This window comes from Mustelus asterias, chromosome 2 (assembly GCF_964213995.1).
Source record: "Mustelus asterias chromosome 2, sMusAst1.hap1.1, whole genome shotgun sequence".
Lineage (NCBI taxonomy): Eukaryota > Metazoa > Chordata > Chondrichthyes > Carcharhiniformes > Triakidae > Mustelus > Mustelus asterias.
Window position 1 is genome coordinate 11,386,481 of NC_135802.1, and position 17,422 is coordinate 11,403,902.

At 47.5% G+C, this 17,422-nt stretch overlaps 1 protein-coding gene across 1 annotated transcript in view; it reads left to right on the forward strand.

The window, feature by feature from the left end:
- The first annotated feature begins 1,987 nt into the window (after window positions 1-1,987).
- Window positions 1,988-17,422, forward strand: part of LOC144504389 (pituitary adenylate cyclase-activating polypeptide type I receptor-like) — a 213,246-nt gene continuing 197,811 nt past the window's right edge. The window contains exon 1 of the mRNA XM_078229618.1: window positions 1,988-2,039. Coding sequence (XP_078085744.1) covers window positions 1,988-2,039 — 52 coding nt within the window. The remainder of the gene's footprint in view (window positions 2,040-17,422) is intronic.

A 17,422-nucleotide genomic window follows, 5' to 3' on the forward strand; every position in this document is an offset into this window, starting at 1 on the left:
GAGGTCGATAACAATCTCCTTCGTTTTGTTGACATTGAGGGAGAGATTACTGTTGTTGCACCAGTTCACCAGATTCTCTATCTCATTCCTGTACTCTGTCTCATCATTGTTTGAGATCTGACCCACTACGGTGGTGTCATCAGGAAACTTGAAAATTGAATTGGAGGGGAATTTGGCCGCACAGTCATAGGTGTATAAGGAGTATAGTAGGGGGCTGAGAACACAGCCTTGTGGGGCACTGGTGTTGAGGATGATTGTGGAGGAGGTGTTGTTGCCTATCCTTACTGATTGTGGTCTGTGAGTTAGGAAGGTCAGGACCCAGTCGCCGAGGGAGGAGCTGAGGCGCAGGCCACGGAGTTTGGAGATGAGTTTCGCAGGAATAATGGTGTTGAAGGTGGATTGGCCATGCTAAATTGCCCCTTAATGTCCCAAGATGTATAGGTTAGGGGGATTAGTCGGGTAAATATGTGGCGATGGGGCCTGAGTAAGATCATAGAAATCATAGAAACCCTACAGTACAGAAAGAAGCCATTCGGCCCATCGAGTCTGCACCGACCACAATCCCACCCAGGCCCTACTCCCATATCCCTACATATTTACCCACTAATCCCTCTAACCTATGCATCTCAGGACACTATGGGGAATTTTTAGCATGGCCGATCAACCTAACCTGCACATCTTTGGACAGATGCTCTGTCAGAGAGAGTCAGTGCAGACTCGATGGGCCGAATGGGCTCCTTCTGCACTATCGGGATTCCAGGATTCTAATCTATGACTTTGGCTATGTGGACTGATTGGAGAAACTGGGATTGTGTCGCTCAGGCAAGAGAACAGATGATGTTGAATCGGGGATTCACCATGCGGAGGGGTCTGGACAGAGCAGAGCAGGGAGAAAACTGTCCCCATTGACAGAAGGGCTGAGAATCGGAGCATTCCAAGGTTGGCAAAAGAACCAACGGTGACATGCGGGGATGGGGGGGGAAAATGAAAGGATTTTTAAGCAGCAAACGGATGTGGAAGGCAGTGCCTGAGATTGTGGTGTTGACAGCCCTTCAACAGGGAACTTAGCAATTATCTCTGCGAGAAGACTTGCTGCATTACAGAGGGAGGGAGTGGGAGTGGGTTAGAGAGTTTCTGTTGCAGAGAGGTGACCAAGTAGCCTTGTCTTGTGCGAGATTTAGAGTGGGGGATAATTACATAATGCAACTTGTTTATTTCCCAATCAAAATGCAGTTAGTGAAGAATTGTTGCTGACACTGTGTGATGTTAATCTCAGTTACTTACACTACCGCGGTCTCTGGCTGTAATTGGTCTGGTATTTACTCAATTCTCTCCATCGTGGCTGGATAAAGTGAACAGAGAACAATACTGCACAGGAACAGGCCCTTCGGCCCACCAAGCCTGCGCTGATTGCATTGTCCTATCTAGATCAGCCGCCTGTATCCCTCTATTCCTCCATCTGTTCATGTGTCCATCCGGATAAGTCTTAAATGTCACGAACGTATCTGCCTCAACCACCTCACTTGGCAGTGCATTCCAGGCCCCCAGCCCCTCTGTATAAAAAACTTTCCCCGCACATCTCTACTGAACCTTTCCCCTCTTACCTTGAACTTGTGCCCCCTTGTAATTGTCATTTCTGCCCTGGGAAAAAGCTTCCAACTGCACACCCTATCCACACCCCTCATAATTTTATAAACTTCTTTCAGATCTCCCCTCAGCCTCCGTCTTTCCAGTGCAACATAGAGGGAGTGCTTCACTGCCTTAGGTGCTGTCTTTCGGACTGGTGGTTGGACTGAAGCTCCGCTTGCCCCATCATGTGGATGCAAAAGATGACGGTGCCGTTATGATCAAGCAGACACCTCCCCAGTCTCCTGCTCAGTACGAGTTCCTCAATCAAGATCAATGAAGCTAACCACCCGGTCCTTATCACATCGCTGCCTTGGAGAGCTCCCTGAGCACAAGTTGGTCGTCATGTTTCCAAATCGCCATGGTAACTGCGCTTTCAAAGTACTTCATTGATTTTTACTTTGAACTTGCAGGTAAATGTAGCAATCGGCACAGAGCAAGATCCCATAAACAGCCAATGAATGACCAGATGTTTCATTTCTTGCGACGTTTTATTCAGGAATGAATTTTGGCGGGGATACTGCAAGAATCCCTGGCACTACTCGGAGAGGCACTGAGGGATCTTTCACATAGTCGTAGCCAGGCCTTCACACTTCATCCGGAAATTGGTACCTCAGACAATGCAGCACTCAGTGAAATTTGGTACGGAAAAGAAAGACCTCCATTGATCCCAAGACTTTTCACCACAGCTGGACATCCAAAAGCATCTTCTACAGCCAAGGAAAAGTTTTCTTTTAATTCCACCGTTGGATCCATAGAATCCCTACAATGCAGAAGGAGGCCATTCAGCCCATCGAGTTTGCGCCGACAACAATCCCACCCAGGCCCCATCCCCGTAACTCCATGCATTTACCCTGGCTAGTCCCCTGACACTAAAAGGGCAATTTACCATGACCAATCCGCCTAGCCCTCACATCTTTGGACTGTGAGTGTCACTGGCTAGGGATGATGCCCATCTTAGAAGCTCTCTCTTCTAAGATCCCTAATTACCCTTGAAATGAGTGGCTTGCTTGGCCGTTTCAGGGTCAACATGGTTAAGAGTCAGCCACATTGCTGTGGCTCTGGAGTCACATGTGGGCCAGACCAGGTAAGGACGGCAGATTTCCTTCCCTAAAGGACACTAGTGAACCAGATGGATTTTTCCGACAATTGACAATGGTTTCATGGTCATCAGTAGATTCCTTGAATGGTCGGTGGTCGTATTTCCTTGGTGGCACAGTGGTTAGCAGTGCTGCCTCACAGCGTCAGGGACTGGGGTTCAATTCCCGGCTTGGGTCACCGTCAATGTGGAATTTGCACGTTCTCCCCATGCCTGCGTGGGTTTCCTCCGGGTGCTTCGGTTTCCTCCCACAGTCTGAAAGATGTGCTGGTTAGATGCATTGACCCGAACAAGTGCTGGAATGTGGCGACTGGAGGAATTTCACAGTAACTTCATTGCAGTGTTAACGTAAGCCTTACTTGTGACCAATACATAAAAAAAAGGACATTAGTGAGCCAGATGGGTTTTTGCGTCAATTGACAATGGTTTCATGGTCAGTATTTTACTGTTTTAATGGAAGAAACTTTGCACCCATTTTGTGTACCGCAAGTTCCCACAAACTACAATGTGACAATGACTGTATTATCCATTTTGCAATGTTGATTGGGGGAATAAATATTTGCCAGAACACCAGGCATAACTCCCCTATTCTTCAAAATGGTGGCGCGAGACCTTTGTCCACCCAAGCGCGATGAACTCTATTTAATGTCTCATCGGAAAGGTGGCACCTCCAACTGAGCGGCACTCCCTCCCTCAGTACCCCACCCAAGCATCAGCTTTTTAGCTCAGGTCCTTCAGGGAGTGTAGTGGAGAACATGCCCCTGTCTACATCAACGGGGACGAAGTAGAAAGGGTTGAGAGCTTCAGGTTTTTAGATGTCCAAATCACCAACAACTTATCCTGGCCCCCACCATGCCGACACTACAGTTAAGAAAGCCCACAGCATCCACCGCTCTTTGGGGCAGCCAATTCCACAGATTCACAACCCTTTGGGAGAAGTAGTTTCTCCTCAACTCTGTTTTAAATTTGCTGCCCCTTATCCTGAGACTGTGGCCTCTCGTCCTAGATTCACACGTAAAGCAAGGGTAAGTGAAGTGAAGTTCGTGCTGATCGCTCACAACATTGACTGTCAGAGCTGTGCGCTCCCTCTGTGTCGGCACGGTGGCACAGTGGTTAGCACTGCTGCCTCACAATGCCAGGGACCCCGCGTTCGATTCCCGGCTTGGGTCACTGTCTATGTGGAGTCTGCACGTCCTCCAACGTCTCTACTTTCTCAGAAGACTAAGGAAATTTGGTATGTCAGCTACGACTCTCACCAACTTTTACATATACACTATAGAAAGCATTCTTTCTGGTTGTATCACAGCTTGGTCTGGCTCCTGCTCTGCCCAAGACCACAAGGAACTACAAAAGGTCGTGAATGTAGCCCAATCCATCATGCAAACCACCCTCCCATCCATTGACTCTGTCTACACTTCCCACTGCCTCGGAAAAGCAGCCAGCATAATCAAGGACCCCCACGCACCCCGGACATTCTCTCTTCAACCTTCTTCCTTTGGGAAAAAGATACAAAAGTCTGAGGTCACGTACCAACCGACTAAAGAACAGCTTCTTCCCTGCTGTTGTTTGAATGGACCTACCTTGCATTAAGTTGATCTTTCTCTACACCCTAGCCATGACTGTAACACTACATTCTGCACCCTCTTGTTTACTTCTCTATGAAAGGTATGCTTTGTCTGTATAGCGTGCAAGAAACAATACTTTTCACTGTATGTTAATACATGTGACAATAATAAATCAAATCAAATCAGAGTGGGACTTGAACTGACAAACCTTGTGCCCCCAAGGTTGAGAATGCTGCCAACCGTGCATTTCCAGGTTGCTCCGACAGGACAGCACAGATGTGAAAGGCTGAGTGGCCGCCCTCTGAGTGACATTCTCATAGTTCTCTGACTTCCAATCCAATAATTCCATCCTCACAAACTGGAACATCGTATCTAATACAAATTGAGATCGCTAAGTGGAGTTTTCGCGGATAGCGGAGTAAAATAAGAACGGCAGGGATGGAATCTAATCCGTGGCATGTCATTCTGATGGCGGAACTGGAAGTGGATATCAGCACTGGAAATTTTGGGAGGCAGCGCTCATATGAGTCATTTTAGAATGTAAAGGGCTGACAGCAAGCACGAATATATGACGGGGTAAGTTTTCATTGCGCGATTGCACTGGGTCTCCAAAGCTCAGGAACAGTGGTGGGCAACCTGCAGCATGGGAGGGAGCACATGCAGCCCATCTGGGTTCAGAGTGCGGCCCAAAAGCCATTCTGTTGACCGTTTCCCATGGTGCAGGGTTGCCACATTCCGCCGATTTCTGTCTGCGTAGTTTCTTTTTCAAACCGGTACGACTGAAGTGATTCATAAGTTCATAAGATATAGGAGCAGAATTAGGCCATTCGGCTCATCGAATCCACTCCGCCATTCGATCATGGCTGATATGCTCCTCATCCCCATTTTCCTGCCTTCTCCCCATAACCCTTCAACCCATTCCCAATTAAAAATCTGTCTAACTCCTCCTTAAATTTACTCACTGTCCCGGCATCCACCGCACTTTGGGGCAGCGAATTCCACAGATTCACAACCCTTTGGGAGAAGTAGTTTCTCCTCAACTCTGTTTTAAATTTGCTGCCACTTATCCTAAGACTATAACCTCTCGTCCTAGATTCGCACATAAAGCAAGGGCAAGTGAAGTGAGGTTCGTGCTGATCGCTCACAACATTGAATGGACCTACCTTGTATTAAGTTGATCTATCTCTTTCCCGCAGCTATGACTATAACACTACATTCTGCACTCTCTCCTTTCCTTCTCTATGAACGGTATGTTTTGTCTGTATAGCGCGCAAGGAACAATACTTTTCACTGTTTGTTAATACATGTGACAATAAGAAATCAAATCAAATCAAAATCAAATCCCTGTGCCTGCGTGGGTTTCCTCCGGGTGCTCCGGTTTCCTCCCACAGTCCGAAAGACATGCTGATTACATAGAAACCCTACAGTGCAGAAGGAGGCCATTCGGCCCATCGAGTCTGCACCGACCACAATCCCACCCAGCCCCTACCCCCACATATTTACCCGCTAATCCCTCTAACCTACGCATCTCAGAATTCTAAGGGGCAATTTTTAACCTGGCCAATCAACCTAACCCGCACATCTTTGGACTGTGGGAGGAAACCGGAGCACCCGGAGGAAACCCACGCAGACACGAGGAGAATGTGTAAACTCCACACAGACAGTGATTAGGTGCGTTGGCCATGCTAAATTCTCCCTCAGTGTACCCGAACAGGCGCTGGACTGTGGCGACTAGGGGAATTTCACAGCAACTTCATTGCACTGTTAATGTAAGCATACTGTGACACTAATAAATAAGCTTAAACAAAGGGTAAATATATCTTTAGGTTTTAACCATTTGAAGTTGATAGTCTTATTAATATATAAATTATTCAGCATTTTCTATAACTCGTGATGAAATATTTGGCGTGTATTAAAATGTATTTAATCTTCTTCATGGGGTCATGGTTGGTGAACAGGCCTGATTTTAATCTTGTGGCCTACTGAGATGGAGGTGGGCCATTCATGCGGCCCATTCAGCAGCCTCGGTTGCCCACTAATGTTCAGGAAGCTTCAAGCTCCACAGAAATGAGTCACGAGAACTCTCTAGAAACCAAGCACAGACCTGTGTAACTCTGCCTGTGGTCACAGATCACTCGTTAAGAGAGTAAAATTTCCTTTGTGGTTCATGTTTGCCACTGACTGTTCCCAGGGAGCTCTGGTGGCAACACGAGAAGAGGTGATGGAATTGTGGTATTGTCACTGGACCGGCTACCCAGGGTAATTCTCTGGGGACCCGGGTTCAAATCTCCTAAATTAGAATTCAAGAAAAAATACCTGGAACTAAAAGTCTGATTGATGACCATGAAACGCATGCCCTTCAGGGAAGGAAATCAGCCATCCTTACCTGGTCTGGCCTACATGCGAATGTAGGTGGCACAGTGGTTAGTGCTGCTGCCTCACAGCGCCAGGGACCTGGGTTCAATTCCCAGTTAGAGTCACTGTCTGTGTGGAGTTTGCACGTTCTCCCCGTGTCTGCGTGGGCTTCCTCCCAAAGTCCAAAGATATGCAGGTTAGGTGCATTGGCCGTGCTAAATTGCCCCTTAGTGTCAGGGGGACTAGCTAGGGTAAATGCATGGGGTTATGGGGATAGTGCCTGGGTGGGATTGTGGTCGGTGCAGACTCGATGGGCCGAATGGCCTCCTTCTGCACTGTGGGATTCTATGATTCTATGAAACCATTGTCGATTGTCAGAAAAACCCATCTGGTTCACGAATGTACTTCAGGGAAGGAAATCTGCCGTCCTTACCCGGTCTGGCCCACATGTGACTCCAGAGCCACAGCAATGCGGTTGACACTTAACTGTCCCTCTGAAAGGGTTTACTCAAGCCACTCAGTTCAAGGGGCAATTTTTCTTCCTTTATTCACTCATGGGACATGGGCGTCACCGGCTGGCCAACATTTATTGTCCATCCCTAGTTGCCCAAAGGATTTGATTGAATTTAAATTCCACCATTTGCCGTGGTGGGATTGGAACCCGGATCCCCAGAACATTAGTTGAGTTTCTGGATTAATAGTCTAGCGATAATGCCACTGGGCCATCCCCCCCCCCCCCCCGGGGATGGGCAATAAATGCTGGCCCAGCCAGTGATGCCCACATCCCGTGAAAGAATGAAGATGTGTGAGTGTAATCTCCTTGCCCTCTGGAGTAATGAGTGATGGTCGTGGAGTGCATCATTCTGCCCACCTGACTGGTAGCACCCAGGTGATTGGCAAGATAGGGCATTGTTCACTTCTCGATTGTACCGGTGTGGCAGCTGGCGAAATGCCACTTGTTGCCCTTGGAACCCCGGAAGCAGCCAGTGGCACAGCTCCCAGATATAGAATATGGAACACCTGTCAGGGGGGTAAGCGAGGCCTGCCTCACCACTGCCATGATGCCAACTTAATTTTTGTGGTCGGAATCTGCCGCCTTCGAAATTTCACCTGCTGAACAGCGAACCCATCCACGCCCTGACGCATCGTTAATCTCAAACCCGAGGAGAGTGGGTTCAATCCCAGGGACAGAAATAGACAGTCCCCAAGAAATGACTTCCATGCTGGGTCCCAAATCAATGGGATATGTCTATTTTTACATGAATGTTTGTAGACTTTGAGTAAGATGGTTTTATGGTTATTTTTAAAATTTGTTCATGGGGGGATGTGGGCATCGCTGGCTGGGCCAACATTCATTACCCATCCCCGAGGGCATCTGAGAGTCAACCACATTGCTGTGGGTTTTGAGCCATGCAAACCAGCCTCCCATCCATTGACTCCGTCTACACTTCCCGCTGCCTCGGGGGTTTAGGGGGATGTGAGAAAAACCTTTTTTTACCCAGAGGGTGGTGAGGTCTAGAATGCGCTGCCTGGGAGGGTGGTAGAAGTGGGATGCCTCACATCCTTTAAAAAGTATCTGGATGATCACTTGGCACCATCATAACATTCAGGGCTATGGGTCAAGTGCTGGCTGATGGGATTAGGTGGGAGTTCAGGTGTTTCTAATGCGTCGGTGCAGACTCGATGGGCTGAAGGGCCTCTTCTGTGCTGTATGATTCTATGATTCTATGAAAAGTAGCCAGCATAAAGGTCCAATGCACCCGGCCATTCTCTCTTCCACCTCCTGCCAGGAAAAAGATACAAAAGTCTGAGGTCACGTACCAACCAACTCAAGAACAGCTTCTTCCCTGCTGCTGTCAGACTTTTGAATGGACCTATCTCACATTAAGTTGATCTTTCTCTACATCCTAGCTATGACTGTAACACTTGTACCTGCAAAACCTCAGATACTTTCGACCAGTTTACTTACTGAAATGTTTTACCCTTATTTGCAAGATGGACAAAGGACAAACACAAGTAAAGGTTCAATAAGTTTATTAATAATAACACTATTAACCCTTAAATTATCCACATGAAACAAGAGGATACCCCAGATTCAAGTATACTACCCGCAAAGATGGTTTGGGTAAACCGCAGGCCCGATTCTCTGAGTCACTCTGGTCCGTCGTCATGAAGGTGAGTCTCGATGGCAACTTCTTCCTTCCTTCCCTCTCTGGTCAGTCTTCCGAGTGGTCAAGGTCGCCTCCCTCGTCGAGTCTTCACTGCTGGTGTGACTGAGATGTGTACCTTTATCCCCCTCCCTCCCCGCCTTTCCAGAAAGTTCTCTGGTTTCCGGCCAATGAGGTCCCGGGAGGGGGGGTCCCAATGCCCAGTGGGTTTCTTGATGTCTGTCTGACAGGACACCGGGGCCCGCCCCCAGGTGTCCATCTCCATGGTGTTGGTTACATGTAACCCGTTGCCATGTAAGATAAGTGCAGGAACTCCAGGTGACAGAAAGTCTGGCCTGATCTAGGTTCTAACAATAGGCCGGTGCATCTCAATGGGTGCGATGATCTCCTGCTGGGTCTCAGCAGAGTGCAATGATCTTTGATGGGTGATTGGTGGATGAATGGATGAATGAACACCGCTCGACAATCACCAGGCAAGAGTGTTCTCTTCCTGTTGGGGAACACTTCAGCAGTCACGGGCATTCAGCCTCTGATCTTCGGGTAAGCGTTCTCCATGGCGACCTTCATGACACACAACAACGCAGAGTCCCTGAGCAGAGACTGATAGCCAAGTTCCGCACACATGAGGACGGCCTCAACCGTGATCTTGGGTTCATGTCACACTATCTGTAACCCCCACGACTTGCCTGGGCTTGCAAAATCTCACTAACTGTCCTGGCTGGAGACAATACACATCTCTTTAACCTGTGCTTAACCCCCTCTCCACTCACATTGTCTGTACCTTTAAGACTTGATTACCTGTAAAGACTCGCATTCCAACCATTATTTTGTAAATTGAGTTTGTGTCTTTATATGCCCTGTTTGTGAACAGAACTCCCACTTACCTGACGAAGGAGCAGCGCTCCGAAAGCTAGTGGCTTGTGCTCCCAAATAAACCTGTTGGACTTTAACCTGGTGTTGTGAGACTTCTTACTGTGATTGCTGGGCCCGGCCAGACATGTTCCTGTGTCTTTGTATATTTGACCTTAGTCAAGCCTGGCCTGCCCGAGGTTTGACTGTGTTTGATTTTAATATGCCCAATTCTTTAGTTTGGGATATCCAATTTAATCAGCCTTAAAACTAGATACTGATTATATTACCACACACTACGTTCTGCACCCTCTCTTTTCCTTCTCTATGAACAGTCTGCTTTGTCTGTATAGTGCGCAAGAAACAATACTTTTCACTCTATACTAATACATGTGACAATAATGAATCAAATCAAAAAGAATCACATGTAGGCCAGGCCAGGTAAGGACAGCAGATTTCCTTCCCTGAAGGACATTAGTGAACGAGATGGGATTTCCCAACAATGGTTTCATGGTCATCATTTGACCATTAATTCCAAGTACTCACTGAATTCATCATCTGCCATGGTGGGATTTGAACCCAGGTCCCCAGAGCATTACCCTGGGTTTCTGGATTACTAGCCCAGCGACAATACCACTATGCTACTGCCTCCTATACAATGCAATGATAAGAATCTCCCTGCTCCCATCCTGCACAATATATAACTACCTCTTTCACCTATTCCCAGGTGATCCTCCTGATGACAGGTTGAGGGCGCTGCCTGGAATTTCGACACCTTTCAGTTCTTTAAAGGAACCCTCCCAAGGTAACAACTGTTCTTTTCAGAACAAATGACTGTGAGATTGTCTTATTCAATGTTACTCCTCTCCCCGCTACACAACTTCCAAGCCTTTGTTGTGGATGATATAAATGCATTAGAAATATTTAAAGTTTATTAGTGTCACAAGTAGGCTTACATTAACACTACAATGAAGTTACTGTGAAAATCCCCTAGATGCCACACTCTGGCACCTGTTCGGGTACACTGAGGGAAAATTTAGCATGGTCAATGCACCTAACCAGCACATCTTTGGAGTGTGGGAGGAAGCCGGAGCACTCGGAGGAAACTCACACAGACACAAGGAGAACGCGCAGACTCCGCACAGACAGTGACCCAAGCCGGGAATTGAACCCAGGTCCCTAGCGCTGTTCCACCGTGCCACTCTTTAACATGCTGTCTTGATAAAATTTGGCACGCAAATGAAGCAGAGAGCATGTTTTTGACGAGTTGATCTCGGCTAGTTACTGCCTCATGAATCCTAGCCTTGAGGGAAAATTGATTTAATTACTAACTGGTAGTCTTTTCTACCATTAGTGAATAAGTGTCCAGAGATATTAAATGGAGCCTGCTCGAGAAAATTCAAGGCCATTCCCCAGAGTAACCAACATTATTTTGGATAATTTTTTTTAAAAAGGTTTGCGATGGAAGATGTGCAGGTTCGGCAGATTGGGTGGGGCTATAGGGATAGGGCAGGGGATGGGTAGGCCTGTGTAAGATATTCTGTCGGAGAGTCAGTGCAGACTTGATGGGCTGAATGGCTTCCTTCAGCACTGTAGGGATTCTATGATTCTATGAACAGTATAATAAAGAAAGACTCACATGGTGGCACAGTGGTTAGCACTGCTGCCTCACAGCTCCAGGGTCCTGTGTTCGATTCCCAGCTTGGGTCACTGTCTGTGTGGAGTTTGCACGTTCTCCCCGTGTCTGTGTGGGTTTCCTCCGGGTGCTCCGGTTTCCTCCCACAGTCCAAAGATGTGTGGGTCAGGTGTGTTGGCGGTGCTAAATTGCCCGTTAGTGTCCTGGGATTTGGAGGTTAGAGGGATATTGGGGTGATGGGAATATGGCCTAGGTTGGGTTGTTGTCTGTGCAGATGTGATGGGCCGAATGGCCTCCTTCTGCACTGTAAGGATTCTATGAATTATATGGTGCTTTTCACATCCACAGGACATTGCGAATAGAATGTTCTAACAACGTGAGGGGTTGTGGGTTTTAACAAAAAGAAGCAATGTGGTTTGTACACGTCGATTCAAACTGACCACAACAGATTTATTTTAAGAGCTCTGATCTGTCCAGAGAACAAACTGAAAATTAAACAGCAGCCTGTACAACACCCTAATGACATCACAGTCAAATCATTGATCAACTCTTAGAGCAATCATGCAACCATTTAAAAATATTTCAGCAAAGAAAGTACTTTTGACATGTAAATAAAAGCAAAATACTGTTGATGCTGGAAACCTGAAATAAGGCAATGAGACAATAAGACATGGAAGCACAATTAGGCCACTCGGCCCATCGAGTCTGCTCCACCTTTCAATCATGGCTGATATTTTTCTCATCCCCATTCTCCTGCCTTTTCCCCATAACCCCTGATCCCCTCATTAATCAAGAACCTATCCATCTATGTCTTAAAGACACTCAATGACCCGGCCTCCACAGCCTTCTGCGGCAAATAGTTCCACACATTCACCACTCTCTGCCTGAAGAAATAAAAACAAAAATACTGGAAAGACTGTGGAGAGAGAAACAGAGTTAACATTTTGAGTCCCTGGGCAGGATTCTCTGGCCGCACTCACCCCGAAACAGGCAAATCCCACCTGATGTTACAGAGTCATAGATGTTTACAGTATGGAAACAGGCCCTTCAGCCCAACTTGTCCATGCCACCTAGTTTTTACCACTAAGCTAGTCCCAATTGCCCACTTTTGCCCATATCCCTCTATACCCATCTTACCCATGTAATTGTCTAAACGCTTTTTAAAAGACAAAATTGTACCCGCCTCTACTACTACCTCTGGCCGCTTGTTCCAGACACTCACTACCCTCTGTGTGAAAACATTGCCCCTCTGGACCCTTTTGTATCTCTCCCCTCTCACCTTAAACCTATGCCCTCTAGTTTTAGACTCCCCTACCTTTGAGAAAAGATATTGACTATCTAGCTGATCTGTGCTCCTCATTATTTTATAGACCTCTATAAGATCAATGGACCATTCCATGGTCCGCCCCTCGTCTGTTCCCATTCCTGTGGTGGGCGGAATGGGAAAATTCCCCCCTGTATTTCTTCTTCAGAGTTGAAGAGAGGGAGTGCAGACATTGTTGCAGGAAATCCAACAGCCAGTGTGTGCACAGCAAGCTCCCACAAGCAGCGATGTGATAATAACCAGAGAATGTGATTTTGATTGATGGGTGAATGTTGGCCATGACACCAGGGTTCTTTGTCATGGGATCTTTTGCATCCACGCGGATTGGCTCTTGGTTTAATGCCTTATCTGAAAGGCGGCACCTCCAACAGTGCAGCACTCCCTCAGTTCTGCACTGGAATATCAGCAATATAACCCTGTGCTCCAGTCCTGGGCCCCGGAATCTCCCCACCTCCCCATGACGGGGGATGACTTTCTGGCGGGACCAGAAGTTCCTGACGGCAGGTGGGGCCGGCAATTCCAAGTCCTGGATCGGTACTTGATCCTGAAACTTTTGTGACTCAAAGACCAGTAATTTTCCAGCCGTTCTCGCTGGCGGGATCTTCCAGTCTTGTTATTATCAACGGCGTTCACACCCTTTGCCGCCAGGGAACCTATGGTGGGTGTGGTCATTGTCAGCGGTCTGGAAGATCCTGCCAGCAGGAATGGCTGGAAAATGTTGGCCAAGATCATGGAATCCCGACAGTGCAGAAGGAGGCCATTTGGCCTATCAAGCCTGCACCGACAACAATCCCATCCAGACCCTATCTCCGTTACGCCACGCATTTACCTTGTTAATGCCCTGACACTAAGGGACAATTTAGCATGGCCAATCCACCGAACCTACACATCTTTGGACACTAAGGGACAATTTAGCATGGCCAATCCACCGAACCTAGACATCTTTGGACACTAAGGGACAATTTAGCATGGCCAATCCACCTAATCTACATATCTTTAGACACTAAGGGAGAATTTAGAATTGCTAATCCACCTAACCTACACATCTTTGGACACTCAAGGACAATTTAGCATGGCCAATCCACCGAACCTACACATCTTTGGACACTAAAGGGGCAATTTGGCATGGCCAATCTACCTAACCTGCACATCTTTGGACACTAAGGGATAATTTAGCATGGCTAAACCACCGAGCCTACACATCTTTGGACACTAAGGGACAATTTAGCATGGCCAATCCACCGATACTGCACATCATTGGACACTAAGGGACAATTTAGCATGGCCAATGCCCCTAACCTGCACATCCTTAGAAACTGAGGGACAATTTAGCATGGCCATATTCACATAACCCTCACATCTTTAGACACTAAGGGACAATTTAGCATGGTCAATCCACCTAACCCGCACCTCATTGGACACTAAGCGACAATTTAACAAGGTCTATCCCCCTAACCTGCACATCATTGGACACTAAGGGACAATTTAGTATGGCTAACCCCCCCCTAACCTACGCATCTTTGGACATTAAGGGACAATTTAGCATGGCCAATCTCCCTAACTTACACACCCTTCGACACTAAGGGACAATTTAGCATGGTCATATACACATAACTTTCACATCTTTAGACATTAAGGGACAATTTAACGTGGCCAATCCACCTAACCTGCAGATCTTTGGAATGTGGGAGGAAACCGGAGCACCTGGAGGAAACCCACGCAGACACAGGGAGAATGTGCAAACTCCACACAGACAGTGACTCAAGCCTGGAATCGAACCCGGGTCCCTGGCGCTGTGATGCAGCAGTGCTAACCACTGTGCCACCGTGCCGCCCAAATGTATTAAAACATCATATAATAGGAATGGTTGGAGAGATGTGGTCAATGCAACATGGGGGAACAGAAAACTTTGTGATTTTCCTGTGTTGTAGACTAATTGATGGAGATTGATTGCGATGGTTAGTCAAGAACTCCCATTCTGTGACGATAAATACGGTAGAAGAAAAACTCGATACACAGCCGTCATTATTCATCTCGCAATTCCTAAGCGCCTATATTCATTATGATTGGAAAACTGGATAGATTGAGTATCCAAATTCATGATGTATAGTTCAGCTGGGATTGCTTTGCACTAGCAACATGAGGACAGAATATTATTCCTCACATGGAAGAGGAACTACAACCATTAATAGTATTGATTTAATGCTTTGTAGTTGAAGGTTAGTCATCTCTTGTCTTGTACGTACTTGTCTCCTTAATGTCACTAGTTCGTTCAGTTGAATTCATAATTTAAGACCAACATTGTCCAGGGCACAGTGGTTAGCATTGCTGCCTTATAACTCTAGGGACCCGGGTTCGATTCTGGCCTCGGGTCACTGTCTATGTGGAGTTTGCACGTTGTCTGTGTGGGTTTCCTCCGGGTGCTCTGGTTTCCTCCCACAGTCTGAAGATGCGTGGGTTAGGCTGATTGGCCATGCTAAATTGCCCCTTAGTGTCAGAGGGATTAGCACGGCAAATACGTGAGGTTAGAGGGAGAGGGCCTGGGTGGGATTATTGTTGGTGCGGGTTCAATGGGCTGAATGGCCTCCTTCTGGACTGTAGGGATTCTATGATTCTCAGCTGCACTGTGATCGTCCCTGGACTATTTATCTGGGGCTTTGCATCCATTTCTTTTCATTCATTTTCCAGGAGGAGGCCGTGGCGCAGTGGCACTGTCACTAGGCTAGTAATCCAGAGACCCATGGTAATGCCCCGAAGACCCAGATTCGAATCCCACCACAGCAGATGGTGAAATTTAAAATCAACATGAAGCATCCTACAATGCAGAAGGAGGCCATTCAGTCCATTGAATCTGCACCAATCACAATCCCACCCAGGCCATAACCCCATGCACTTACCCCAGCTAGTCCCCCTGACACTAAGGGGCAATTTAGCATGGCCAATCCACCTAATTTGCACATCTTTGGAGTGTGGGAGTAAACCGGAGCACCCGGAGGAAACCCACGCAGTCAAGGGGAGAACCTGCAGACTCCGCACAGACAGCGACCCAAGCCAGGAATTGAACCCGGGTCCCTGGCGCTGCAAGGCAGCAATGCTAACCACTGTGCCACCATGCCACCCATGATCTGGAATTAAGAATCTACTGATGACCATGAAACCATTGTCAATTGTTGTAAAAACCCATCTGGTTCACTAATGTCCTTTAGGGAAGGAAATCTGCTGTCCTTACCCGGTCTGGCCTACATGTGACTCCAGACCCACAGCAATGTGGTGGACACTTAAGTGCCCTCAGGGATGGGCAATAAATGCTGGCCCAGCCAGCAATGCCCACATCCCTGGAATGAAGTTTTTAAAAATGTGGGCGTTGTTGGCTGGCCAGCATTTATTGCGCATCCTTAATTGCCGTTGAGGAGATGGTGGTGAGCTGCCTTCTTGATCTGCTGCCTTTCCTGAGGTGTACGCACATCCATGGTGCTGTTAGGGAGGGAGTTCCAGGATTTTGACTCAGTGACAGCGAAGGAACGGCGATATATTTCCAAGTCAGGATGCTGAGTGGCTTGGAAGGAAACTTGCAGATGGTGTTGTTCCCAGGTGTGAGGAGTCTTGGTGAGTTCCTGTAGTGCATTCCATAGTTGGTACACACGGCTGCCACTGTGCGTCAGTGGTGCAGGGAGTGGATAATTGTGGATGTGGTGCCAATCAAGCGGGCTGCTTTGTCCTGGGTGCTGTTGAGTTCTTGAGTGTTGTTGGAACTGCACCCATCCAGACAAGTGGAGAGTATTCCATTGTGCTCCTGACTTGTGCCTTGTAGATGGTGGATAGGCTCTGGGGTGTCAGGAGTTGAGTTACTTGTTGCAGGATTCCCAGCCTCTGACCTGCTCTTGTAGCCACAGTATTTATATGGCTAGTCCAGTTCAGTTTCTGGTCAGTGGTTACACCCAGGATGTTGATAATGGGGGTTTCAGCGAGGGCGATGTAATTGAGTATCACAGGGTAATGGTTCAATTCTCTCTTGTTGGAGATGGTCATTGCCTGGCACTTGTGTGGCTTTGACTTTCACTTCACTTTCTGGATGTTGTCCAGATCTTGCTGCATCTGGACATGGACTGATTCAGTACCTGAGGAGTCGCGAATGGTGCTGAACATTGTGCAATCATCAAGCGAACATCCCCACTTCTGACCCTATGATGAAGGTCATTGATGAAGCATTGATGGTTGGGCCAGTTCAACCGTGCTGAAGTGGGTCTAGTCTCACTCAACTGTGGCTCAGTTAGTGAACTGACATTGAGGAAATTCCTGAGATTCCCAATCGGGAACAACAAATTGGAAGGGAGAATCCCGAACTGGGAACTTGGTGTATCCTGACACCAGTGAATTGCTGTGTACACATGCAAGAAGGAGTGTGAAGTCCGCCATTACCCTTTCTGTAATGTGTCCACGTGAGCAAATGTTACCACGTCAACATTTGGCTTCCGCTCGGAGGAATTGTTGGTTTAGACACAACAGCTACTCAAAGTGAGTTGTTCCCAAGTGTCATGAGCAGGTCCTTTTCCCATAGGGAGTGAAAACCATGCATAGAGAGGGGCCTGCAGTTATCTAGACTTCCCGCTGCCTCGGAAAAGCAGCCAGCATAATCATGGACCCCACGCACCCCGGACATTCTCTCTTCCACCTTTTCCATCTGGAAAAAGATACAAAAGTCTGAGGTCACGTAGCAACCGACTCAAGAACAGCTTCTTCCCTGCGGCTGTCAGACTTTTGAATGGACCTAGCCTATGTTAAGTTGATCTTTCTCTACAC